This window comes from Rhinichthys klamathensis, unplaced genomic scaffold (assembly GCF_029890125.1).
Source record: "Rhinichthys klamathensis goyatoka isolate OS25496 unplaced genomic scaffold, OSU_Roscu_1.1 h1tg000578l_1, whole genome shotgun sequence".
In the NCBI taxonomy this organism is placed as follows: Eukaryota; Metazoa; Chordata; class Actinopteri; order Cypriniformes; family Leuciscidae; genus Rhinichthys; species Rhinichthys klamathensis.
The window spans coordinates 144,580-157,402 of record NW_026607042.1 but is presented as its reverse complement, the minus strand read 5'-3'; the positions used below and the strand labels follow the sequence as shown (position 1 = coordinate 157,402).

General features: G+C 40.2%; 1 protein-coding gene across 1 annotated transcript; it reads left to right on the top strand.

Moving 5' to 3' along the window:
- The first annotated feature begins 3,542 nt into the window (after nucleotides 1–3,542).
- On the top strand, nucleotides 3,543–6,394 carry commd2 (COMM domain containing 2). The gene is made up of 5 exons (XM_056240011.1): nucleotides 3,543–3,740; nucleotides 4,447–4,524; nucleotides 4,606–4,688; nucleotides 4,770–4,943; nucleotides 6,177–6,394. Exons 1-5 carry the CDS (start codon nucleotides 3,674–3,676, stop codon nucleotides 6,372–6,374), a joined length of 600 nt encoding a protein of 199 aa, XP_056095986.1. The 5' UTR covers nucleotides 3,543–3,673; the 3' UTR covers nucleotides 6,375–6,394.
- The last annotated feature ends 6,429 nt before the right edge of the window (nucleotides 6,395–12,823 follow it).

Below are 12,823 nucleotides of genomic sequence, written 5' to 3'. Positions count from 1 at the left end.
GGACACACTTAAGGTGATGATACACAGGGCAACTTATTGAGCAATGTTGCTGGGAAATCTTGCCGAGCAATTTTTGCTTGGGCACCTTCCCATTGAAAATGGTCAATACATTTCTATCTGGATAATTTAGATCGGTCGTGGGCCCGGTGTCTTATCTGGTTGCCCGTTGACGGCAACATTGCCCAGCAGCATTGCTCAAAAAGTTGCCCTGTGTATCATCACCTTAAGGAGATGGCCACTGTTCAATACTTAGGGCAACTTTATTTACGACCCGATTGCTCGATTGCCTCAAATGGCACTCCTGTCTGATGGAGAGCGTGTAAGAGGGATTGGGCACAACACCAACACGTACGAGCGTCGGGGTTGCCAGGTTTGCGCAACAAAACCAGCCTATTTGCTATTCAAAACCCACCCAATCACGGCCAAATATAGCCAAATATAGCCCAATCACGGCCAAATATAGCCCAATCACGGCCAAATATAGCCAAATATAGCCCAATCACGGCCAAATATAGCCCAATCACGGCCTTCACGGCCAAATATAGCCCAATCACGGCCAAATATAGCCCAATCACGGCCAAATATAGCCCAATCACGGCCAAATATAGCCAAATATAGCCCAATCACGGCCAAATATAGCCCAATCACGGCCTTCACGGCCAAATATAGCCCAATCACGGCCAAATATAGCCCAATTACGGCCAAATATAGCCAAATATAGCCCAATCACGGCCAAATATAGCCAAATATAGCCCAATCACGGCCAAATATAGCCAAATATAGCCCAATCACGGCCTTCACGGCCAAATATAGCCCAATCACGGCCAAATATAGCCCAATCACGGCCAAATATAGCCCAATCACGGCCAAATATAGCCCAATCACGGCCTTCACGGCCAAATATAGCCACATATAGCCCAATCACGGCCAAATATAGCCCAATCACGGCCTTCACGGCCAAATATAGCCACATATAGCCCAATCACGGCCAAATATAGCCCAATCACGGCCTTCACGGCCAAATATAGCCCAATCACGGCCAAATATAGCCCAATTACGGCCAAATATAGCCAAATATAGCCCAATCACGGCCAAATATAGCCAAATATAGCCCAATCACGGCCAAATATAGCCAAATATAGCCCAATCACGGCCAAATATAGCCAAATATAGCCCAATCACGGCCAAATATAGCCAAATATAGCCCAATCACGTTCACTGGGGGTTCACCAGTAAACATCGCGTTCCGGTGGGTGGAAACTGAGTAATGGGGGTGGTTCTCTTCAACCCACGGACTGAAACCAACCCGCGGCTACAGTGTAGAAGTAGCCCGATCCCGGCCGCAGGAGAACTGGGGAACTGGGGAACTGATTGAATGGGGACCTGGATAATGCACTGCACATAGTTGAGGATTAATAAGCAAATTTTCTCAGCAAATGGCACTAATAAAGATTCTCTGTCACAGGTGGCAAATGTCTCCTGGAAACTTGGCTGGAGTGAGTTTCCGAGAGAGGACACAAACAGTTCAGCGTCATCTCTCTTTCCTACAACTGCTATGCTAATGACACACAACTCCAGCCGGATGATCTGACGGGAGCTCCTCACATCTCTGCTGGATGAAGGACCACAATCTTCACCTCAACCTTGCCAGGACAGAACTGCTCGTGGTCCAGGCCAACCCAACACAACCCAACTTCTCCAGGACAGCCAGAGGAGAGTTGTGATTGATGATCAGTTAAACTACACAGACCACATTGCTAGAACTGCCCGGTCCTGCAGATTTGCCTTATACAACATCAGGAGAGGAGGATCAGAAGCAGAAGATCCTTCCTCCGTCCACCCGTACTGCACATGGAGCTGCGAGATCGACCATCCAGACCACTGAGGTCTCCTACACACGCAGCCGATGTCGCACTACTGTACACTATTGTCAGCTTTCCTGGGTTCTCTCTACCAGTGCACATCTATCTTTTGAACAAGACCTGGATACACAAGGCTCAAGCAAGACGACACCATCCATTGGGAATAAAGTTTGGTGATCCGGTGCATATTGATGGCTTTCCCATGCAGAAGATGTCCTCAAATCCCAGAGGCAGAGCATTGAGAGGATGTATAGAGGTCAAAGACTCATCCGTGGCTTCCCAGTGACATCACCCTTTGTGGGTCCTTCCTCCGCCTTCCCAGAGTGCATCAGTAGCTCTGCCACAGCTGCTTCCTCCCAGACCATGAAGAGGGGACGACGGGAGAGACAGGGCATGTGGGAGGAAGAACCCAGAGGAAATCCTGCCAGCTGGAAAAAGTGGCGGGAGCGTGGAAGACTGGAAGTTGAAGACTGGAGTTACCTCACTCTTTTCCAGACATCAGGCGCAGGCGTTTCCTCAGCAATAGATCCCATAACATCAGACAAGATAGTCGACATCCCTCAGGAAACCTTTAAACTGCTTTGTGGCCGAACTCTCAGAGAAAATGCCACTTACTGCTCGGCCATTGCTAGGTTGGTTATAGGTATTAACAATAACAATGTTTAAATACTTCCATGTTTCCCAGACTGTGGGTGAGCCGTTCGGAGGTTGACTTCCTGAAAAGTGTGAAAACTGTGGCTCTGTGTTTGGCTAGTTACCCCCTCCATAATGGCCATGCTTACACAAAGCTCAAACAAATACTAATCCCTAACCTACACGCTAACCATAACCATACGATATACTGTCAGCTAAGTTATTTTCGTTCTTCACTTTACTTTTCTTCTATAAAGCGGCTCTCCAGTGCGTTCATGTTTTTACACGTGTCTGACCTCGACGGACTGAACTGAAGAAATGACCCGGAGAAGTTTACACCTCAAAGAAGGCGGAGCCTCAGAGTCCCGCCCACCTATTACATCATCACCACTGACCAATGGTGGGTGGTTTGAAGGTAACAAACTTTCCCAGAAAGTTCACTTTGGCAAGCTGTTTCAAACTCCAAACGAACTTTGTTTTGGCCTGATTTAACTCCAGTTCATTCTTTTATTTAGCTTTAATTTAATACATTATTTAGTTACTATTTCATTAAAGCACCGAGCTATATATATATATGAATATTAGCCTAATTGTCAGGACTGAAGGAGTTGTAGGGACTCCTGTGAGGAATCGTGCTTAGCAATAGCTTTAGCTCTTACTACAGGCTATACACAATCTGACAGGGCCATTGCCTCATTATACACTCATATTACATCCATATTTTAATTGTATTTTCTCTCATTTATTCATCATTTGTCAGTTCTATTTTTTTAAGACATGTCAATATCTTTTTTTGAACACAGAAACTGTCATGTGACATCCATCATGAATTGTGATGTACAAAAATGAATCAAATAAACAATACGAATAGAAACGCAATTTAAATATGTTGTTATTGTGTAATTTTGGTGTATTTTCACACATATTATGATGTATTACTTATTTTAGATGTGCATTGATATGTATAAAGCATGATTCAACAACTGAGTCACTCGTTGACTGGTTAAAGTGAGTGAGTGGAACTGAACCGTTGCTCCGCTCGCTTGTTTCACTCGGACTGTATTGAGGTGCGCACAGCTAATCATGTGACCGTAATACAGGAGAAGCTGCACTAAACATCATTTAATTTACAAATATTACCTTTATTTTGTGTGATGATATATTAAAAGCGTCAGAAAATGCTGTTAGTTTTATCTGAGGAACACAAGGAGCATTTAGGTTTCTTATCAGAAGTCGATTCTGCGGGTAAGTGATTCAAAAACTGCAGGAAACCAAACCTGTTTATGTTTATAGTATCTGTTTATCTGTAATAAATATACCCGTCATATAAGATGACAGTTACTTTTATGAGTAACAGTGGGGTTAAAAAGTTTGAGAACACAACTTGCTTCTATTTTTGTTTTCGTATTTCCACGTAAAGTCAGTGTTATGTGATATTTTGCGTTTATACAGAAGGAATCAGTAATATTTCATTTTAGCATAACATTTATTAGTTTCACATCTTTCAAAATGCTAAAACGTTCTCTTCATTTCTAAATAAAAACATAATAAACTATGGAAGCTTGTTTCCGCAACGAAATAAAAATACAATTAAAACGTAATTGTCTTATTATGATTTATCTCACAATTCAGACTTTTATTCTCAGAATTGCGAGTTTATATCTGGCAAATCAGATATTTTTTGTCTAATTGTTTTGAGGACAAAGTCTGAATTGTGAGAGAGCCTATAAAGTTTATTTTATTTTTTGATTCCATGTCGGAAATAAGCCAGGTTTAATGTGTATAACAGATATATTCTTTGTGTGTGAGAGAATCGTGACTGACGGTACCTATTACATAGAGTCTGTCTATCTAATGTCGTTCATAATGTTAACACACAAACTTCATCATCATAATCAATATAATAATAAAGCATCATATATGATCTCCAGTGTGGTTTTCTGTTTGCCAGTTGTTGGAGAGTTTGGCCGAATTGCTGTGGAGTTTCTGAAAAAGGGCTCAAACCCTAAAATCTTCGAGGGAGCGGCACGTGAGTGAAGTTGTGTGTTATGACTGTGCTGTTGTCGATGAGCGTATGAGTTGATCTGTGATGTGTTGAATGCTGTGGCAGGGAAGCTGAATGTGCCAGCGCAGAGCGTCCAGCACGGGGTGGAGGGGTTGATGTACCTCCTCACGGAGAGCGCCAAACTCATGGTGCGTCTGCACTGATCCTCCTCACACACTGCGGGACGGTGAGCCCTCGCTTCATAGCGCATGTCCATGTGTGATCTGCAGGTTTCGGAGGGGGATTTCCAGGACTCAGTGCTGGTGTTGGGGTTCTCGGAGGAGCTCAATCAGCTTCTTCTCCAGCTGTATTTGGAGAACAGGAAGGAGATTCGGCAGATCCTGGGCAAACTCGCCCCCAGCCTCCCACATTACCACAACCTGGAGTGGAGGCTCGACGTTCAGGTGCGACACACCGAGTCTCAGCACAAACATCAGCTGGAACTAACACTGTTAGAAATCAGTCTGGTTTATTGAAATACAGAAATAAAGACCACCAAATAAAGTGAAATATAAATATTAGATGAACAACTTTATTTCAAGTAGTAGTTTAAGTACAAAAAAGTACTAAAACTAAAACTGAAATAAAAAATCTTGCTAAATATAAATATTCAAACTAATAAAATAGATAAATGCACAAAGCAAAATTGCTAAAACTTTAACTAAATTTAAAATGTAAACTGAAAATATAAAAATAAAAGCAAATAATTAATACATATTGTTTTTCGTCCTCTAGTGACAAAACACGAACACAAAACGGACACATTTAACATTTTTGTGAATGTTAAATGTATAATTTTATACTCAAATTTATCATTTTATTTTATTTTTACATTCATTATTTATTAACTTTAAAATTATTTAAAAAAAACCCACATCATTATTATACATTCACACATTTTTTATTTAAAAAAAAGTTATTTTTAAAGAAAATTTGCAGCAACAGCTGAAAATAATAGTTATTATGATTATACAGTAAACACGAGACAGCAGTCCTCTCATATACAGTTTTGCTGGAAAATCATTCTAAATAATTGTAGTTTTGACAAAGCTTAAAAACTTCTTGGTTATTTTACCTAGCTGACAAGTTTACAGATATTACAAGCAGAATTACAACCAAATGTCACAGAAAAGCATGGGCCAGATTTACTAAACCGGGCAGATTAGGTGACAGGACCAGCTCTGACAGGAGTGTGAAGCTCTGCGCGTGATCTACTGACGACACACACATTAAAGATCACAGACGCAGCCGGATCACTTCCATAATGCCCAACACAGTCTCCCCAGAGCAGCGCAGATCACCAGCGGGTTTAAGACGTGCTTTTATTGGCATAAATAATGGCACAGATACCAGTAAATTGACGTGCGCATGCGTAGTAAATCACGTCGCATGATTCATTTAAATGCTCTCCTCCTATAAATGATGCGTCTGAAAGGGAATCTCCAACAAATGCATAAGCAATAAGATCAGCCACAAAATATCCCCGTCCACGGCCTTCCAGCGCTCATTTTTCACTGCGTGTCTTTAGTAAGTTCTTTTTAAACGCCTACATGTTAAAGTTTGCCAGGCATTAAAGTTGCACATGATCTCCAGCTGTATCCTGACGGTGTGTGTGTGTGTGTGTTGTGCTTGTTCAGCTGTCCAGTCGGGCTCTTCGCCACCAGCTGAAGCCCAGCGTGACCCTGAAGCTGGTCCTGGAGGACGGGCCGGGTCTCAGGGCCCGTGTGCTTCAGACGGACCCCTCCACCCTGCAGAACCTCATCCGGGAGCTGGAGCGAGCGCTGGCCGAGCTCAAGAGCAGCCACTGCAGACGAGTGCTGCGCAACATCAAGTAGAGCGCACACACACACACACACGCGCTCAGAGACTCCTGGTTACAGCGGTGCGCAGACATCTGCAGTTTTAATGTGAGCTTAGAGGGATAGTTCACCCGAACATGAAAATCCTGTCATCATTACTCACCCGATCATGTCCTTCCGAACCCGTGAGACCTCTGTTCATCTTCAGAACACAAATGAAGATGTTTTAATGAAGTCGGAGCTGTTTATGTCCCTCCATTCACCCGAAACTCTGATGCTGCAAGTAGTTCACAAATGAGATTGTGAAAGAAGTCCATATGGATCCGTATGATCCAGATCTGAAGAGAACAGATTGACTTTAGGCTTTTATTCACAGATAAACATCGATCAGAAGCTGGACTGTAATTGCGTGCGAGAATGACCCTCATTGGTCCTCACGCTTGAGCCATATCTGATGTGCTCTATGTACGTTTGCTGATCAATGAAAGACTAAATTCAATCTGTTCATCATATAAAGTGATCGAGTCTCTTCAGGATATTTGGACTAAACCGCTCAATTCATATGGATTAGTTTTACGATCTCTTTATGATCTTTGAGGCGTCAAAATCGCTCAGATTCATTATAAATATCTTCATTTGTGTTCTGAAGATGAACAGAAGTGTTGCGGGTTTGGAGCGACATGATGATTACTGACAGTATTTTCATATTTGGGTGAACTAACCCTTTAAACCAGTGATGATCTAGTTGTCTCTTAGAGAAAAATGGATGCAGATTTAAATGATTCATTTGTGCCATAAGTATTAACAGATGCCTTTGCTTTATAATAAGTATGTGCACATGGAACTGAAGGGTGTATCGTGTGTATTTTGGGGGTTTACGTTCCCAGCAATATATGCACATTTAGGACCAATTTTACTGAATGTCATGTTGATGAGTTCTTGCACTCTTTCTGAAGTGTCCACCTGTAGAGTGATGATCAGGCTGAATCGCCAGTGTTTGAGCACCTCCTGCACTTATAGCATCTGCAGGATTCTGTGCAAAAGCTGAGAGTGCCACACTTTATATGTAAATGTCAGATGTCCTCGCAGAGTCCCAGTGGACCTGGTGAGAAGAACTAGATGACCATTAAACTGCCTTTTTCCTCAATACGCTTTGCACTGTTAACATTTGAACTGTATTCATGTGTTTTTAGTTGTTTTCCATCAGTTCCTGTAATAAAAACATAATCCATCAAATTTAGCTTGTATGATCCTATTCATCCTATTAAGTCTTCATGATACTGAAGTTGCGCTGGTCTTTTCTTCCCTGTTGTGCCGTTTATCCGAGTGAAACGCTTCAGGATCAAGAACAGATGTGGGCGGGGCTTGATTGTGTCTGTGGGGAGTTGATTGGATGGCTGTGGTTTGCTATTGGCTGATCTCATGTGATTGACAGGTTATAGCCCCGCCCTCGTCATCAGAGAAGAGAAGAGATGCTGCAAGAGGAAGTTACTCTGACTCAATCAAGATTACCAGAACATGAATTTAAAACAATAATGATGTGCACAGATAAATCATTTCTAATAAACACTGCAATAGTCCATAAAAAAAATAAGGCTTTTAAATGTTGATTTCAGGGTGGCTTTAATGCAAAAAACCTGGTATCAGTTTTACTTCGAGTAAAAACTTGCCGAAGCGAGCTTTCTTTGTTCCGTCAGTCAGTTCTGATGATCATGAGTCAGTTGTTGTTGAATTTCAGGGAAACTGTTTCCTTGTCTCAGGATAATGATTAATTTGCTAATTGCTAACGTTTAATCTAAAGTTAGCGAAGTCATCCACTCCCTTGTGCTCTAGTTGGCTTTACCAAGAGGTTGTGATGTAACTCTAACAGTATTACACAGACACGAGAGCAGTGCCTGCTCTCAATTACTTTTATTAACAATAATAATTACTATTGGCTAGTGCAATATCTGTTATTATATAATTACAAAAACATCATAATAACAATAAGTAGCAGTTTTGTCCTTTTTATTCGTTTTTTTTAGGGCCGAAGCACCAATGGTGCGAGGAGCCTCTTGGAATTGCTCTGTTTATTCTTTTTTAATGTTTCTATGGTGTGGAAAATTATCTGGTGGAAGGGGTCTAAAAATAAGAGTGATTACGTTTCAAAATGTATTAAAAATGTATAAAGACAGAGACAAAATTGGCATAAACGTGCATGAATAATTAATCCACAATTAGAGAATGCACATTATCATTAAGTGTTGAATTTATGTGAAGTTTAACTTCTAAAACGAATAAAATATTTGAACAAATTTATAGATTTTTATTCATTATTAAAATGTATTATTTTAATAATTACACATTTTATATATTTTAAGAACAGCATAAATATAGCAGTACACCCAGTCTACAATGCAAATGCCATATAAACACCATAAGCTTGTCATAATTCATCAGATGAAGCGGTATGAACATTTCATATCACGATTATAGGTGATCAATCATGGTATTGTTCAAATGTACAGATACACACACTGAACTCATTTCACCAAGCAAACAAATACAATCAGCAGCACTTTGCACTTTTTATTTAAACATTAAAATAACAACATTAACAATGACGTCTGGCTTTTAAATGAACAAAATGTTGATTGAGTGACTTAACACATAACATATTATCATCTTGTACAATATGTTTAAATAAAGGTTTTTTTTTAATAAAATGCATAATTTATTCAAATTTCCAATATAATTATGTACTTTGTAAGTACATAAATTGTATTTATAGATGATAACTATATAAACTGGTTATTGTGTATTTAAAACACATTGAGTGTATTAGAGAAATCTTACTTTCATTTTATATATGACTGACAAATATGCATTACATTAAGTTTATCAGTTTATGTTAAAACTGTATAATCCAAATGAATGGAAAATTGTATATGCAAATGCATAAACGTTTAAAGCGGCTCTACAGTGGGGAGAACAAGTATATGATACACTGCCGATTTTGCAGGTTTTCCCATTTACAAAGCATGTAGAAGACTGTCATGTTTATCACAGACTCTTCAACTGTGACAAAAAATCTAAAACAAAAATTCAGAAAATCACATTGTATGATTTTTAAGTAATTCATTTGCATTGTATTGCATGAGATAAGTATTTGATCACGTACTAATCAGTAAGAATTCCAGCTCTCTGATACCTCGTTTCCACCAAAAAAGAACTGGTTCGGAACTGGTGCTGGCTCAAAGTTGGTTCAACTTGCGAACCTGTTTGTTTTTCCACTGACAGAGAGCCCAGCGAACGACGTCGTTACGTCACTGTGTACGTTGCCATACGTCTTAGCCCGAGGTAAGCATGACGTGGTAAAAGAACGGTTCTAGTCCAGCAAAGAGTTGGTGCCGCTTTGGAACCAATTTTCCTGGCCGAGAACCGGTTCTTTGGCTGTCGAAACACAAAGAACTGGTTCGCGAGTAGACACCGGCTCCGAACCGGCTCTCAAAATGCTTTGGTGGAAAAGGGGTAACAGACCTGTTAGTTTCTCTTTAAGAAGCCCTCCTGTTCTCCACTCATTACCTGTATTAACTGCACCTGTTTGAACCGTTACCTGTATAAAAGTCACCTGTCCACACACTCAATCAAACAGACTCCAACCTCTCCACAATGGCCAAGACCAGAGAGCTGTGTAAGGACATCAGATCAAATTGTAGACCTGCACAAGGCCGGGATGGGCTACAGGACAATAGGCAAACAGCATGGTGAGAAGGGAACAACAGTTGGCGCAATCATTAGAAAATGGAAGAAGTTCAAGATGAAGATCTCCCTCGGTCTGGGGCTCCACGCAAGATCTCACCTCGTGGGGCATCATGAGAAAGGTGAGGGATCAGCCCAGAACTACACGGCAGGATCTGGTCAATGACCTGAAGAGAGCTGGGACCACAGTCTCAAAGAAAACCATTAGTAACACACTACGCCGTCAAGGATTAAAATCCTGCAGCGCACGCAAGGCCCCCCTGCTCAAGCCAGAGCATGTCCAGGCCCGTCTGAAGTTTGCCAATGACCATCTGGAGGATCCAGAGGAGGAATGGGAGAAGGTCATGTGGTCTGATGAGACAAAAATAGAGCTTTTTGGTCTAAACTCCACTCGCCGTGTTTGGAGGAGGAAGGGTGAGTACAATCCCAAGAACACCATCCCAACCGTGAAGCATGGAGGTGGAAACATCACTCTTTGGGGTGGTTTTCTGCAAAGGGGACAGGACGACTGCACCGTATTGAGGGGAGGATGGATGGGGCCATGTATCTTGGCCAACAACCTCCTTCCTTCAGTAAGAGCATTGAAGATGGGTCGTGGCTGGGTCTTCCAGCATGACAACGACCCGAAACACACAGCCAAAGTAAAGTCAGAATTGCGTGTTATAAAGTCAGAATTGTGTGCAATAAAGTCAGAATTGCGAGATATAAAGTCAAAATTGCATTATAACGTCAGATTTGCTTGATATAAAGTTGCAATTGCATTTTATAAAGTTAGAATTGCGAGATATAGAGTCAGAATAATTACGAGATATAGTCCGCATTGCGAGATATAAAGTCAGAATTGCGAAATATAGAGTCAGAATAATTGCGAGATATAAAGTCAGAATTACGAGATATAAAGTCAGAAATGCGTGTTATAACGTCAGAATTGCGAGATATAAAGTCAGAATTGCGAGATATAGAGTCAGAATAATTGCGAGATATAGTCCGCATTGCGAGATATAAAGTCAAAATTACGAGATATAAAGTCAGAATTGCGAGATATAAAGTCAGAATTGCGAGATATAGAGTCAGAATAATTGCGAGATATCCGCATTACGAGATATAAAGTCAGCAACATGACATCATGACTTTGCATAAACATACACGCCACTTTCAAGTCAAGTGGCGTGTTATCTATACGCATTTTGAGCTATCCGCGTGTATGTCCACGCCGAAATCTTTTGCGTGTATGTGTACGCCATTAAATGTCCGAGTGATTCCGCGTGTATGTGTACGCCATTAAATGTCCGAGTGATTCCGCGTGTATGTGTACGCCGTTAAATGTCCGAGCGAAACGAAGCAAAATCTATATCTACATCTGTGGAGCGATATTTCTTTTCCTAGGATGGTAGGAGAAGACTCATTAATGGTATTAACCCCAGTGACGGGTAGGTTTAGGGACGGGGTTGGGGTAGGTCATATATTTATATATACAGTAATGTAACGTTAAGTCAAAGGCGTTGATAAACACGCTGAAAAGCGATTATGCGTGTTGATAGCACGCCAAAAATGGAAATACGAATTGGCGTGTCATACATACGCCATTTCATGAGATCAGTCTGAAGTCAGAATTGCGAGATATAGAGTCAGAATAATTACGAGATATAGTCCGCATTGCGAGATATAAAGACAGAATTGCGAGATATAAAGACAGAATTGCGTGTTATAACGTCAGAATTGTGTGACATAAAGTCAAAATAATTGCGAGAAAAGTCAGAGTAATTACGAGATATAGTCCGCATTGCGAGATATAAAGTCAGAATTGCGAGATATAGAGTCAGAATAATTACGAGATATAGTCCGCATTGCGAGATATAGTCCGCTTTGCGAGATATAAAGTCAGAATTGCGAGATATAGAGTCAGAATAATTGCGAGATATTCTGCATTGCGAGATATAAAGTCAGAATTGCGAGATATAAAGTCAGAATTATGAGATATAAAGTCAGAATAATTGAGAGATATAAAGTCAGAATTGCGTGATATAAAGTCAGAATAATTGTGAGATATAAAGTCAGAATTGCGAGATATAAAGTCAGAATTGCGTGATATAAAGTCAGAATAATTGTGAGATATAAAGTCAGAATTGCGTGATATAAAGTCAGAATTGCGAGATATAAAGTCAGAATAATTGCGAGATATAAAGTCAGAATTGCGTGATATAAAGTCAGAATAATTGTGAGATATAAAGTCAGAATTGCGAGATATAAAGTCAGAATTGCGTGATATAAAGTCAGAATAATTGTGAGATATAAAGTCAGAATTGCGTGATATAAAGTCAGAATTGCGATATATAAAGTCAGAATAATTGCGAGATATAAAGTTAGAATTGCGTGATATAAAGTCAGAATTGCGAGATATAAAGTCAGAATAATTGCGAGATATAAAGTCAGAATTGCGTGATATAAAGTCAGAATAATTGTGAGATATAAAGTCAGAATTGCGAGATATAAAGTCAGAATTGCGTGATATAAAGTCAGAATAATTGTGAGATATAAAGTCAGAATTGCGTGATATAAAGTCAGAATTGCGAGATATAAAGTCAGAATAATTGCGAGATATAAAGTCAGAATTGCGTGATATAAAGTCAGAATAATTGTGAGATATAAAGTCAGAATTGCGAGATATAAAGTCAGAATTGCGTGATATAAAGTCAGAATAATTGTGAGATATAAAGTCAGAATTGCGTGATATAAAGTCAGAA

Bases quoted from the DNA above. Each gene is read 5' to 3' on its own strand.
- commd2 (XM_056240011.1), top strand. From the start codon at position 3,674: ATGCTGTTAGTTTTATCTGAGGAACACAAGGAGCATTTAGGTTTCTTA. The intron at 3,741-4,446 runs GTAAGTGATTCA...TCTGTTTGCCAG, and splicing joins ATCAGAAGTCGATTCTGCGG to TTGTTGGAGAGTTTGGCCGA. The intron at 4,525-4,605 runs GTGAGTGAAGTT...ATGCTGTGGCAG, and splicing joins AATCTTCGAGGGAGCGGCAC to GGAAGCTGAATGTGCCAGCG.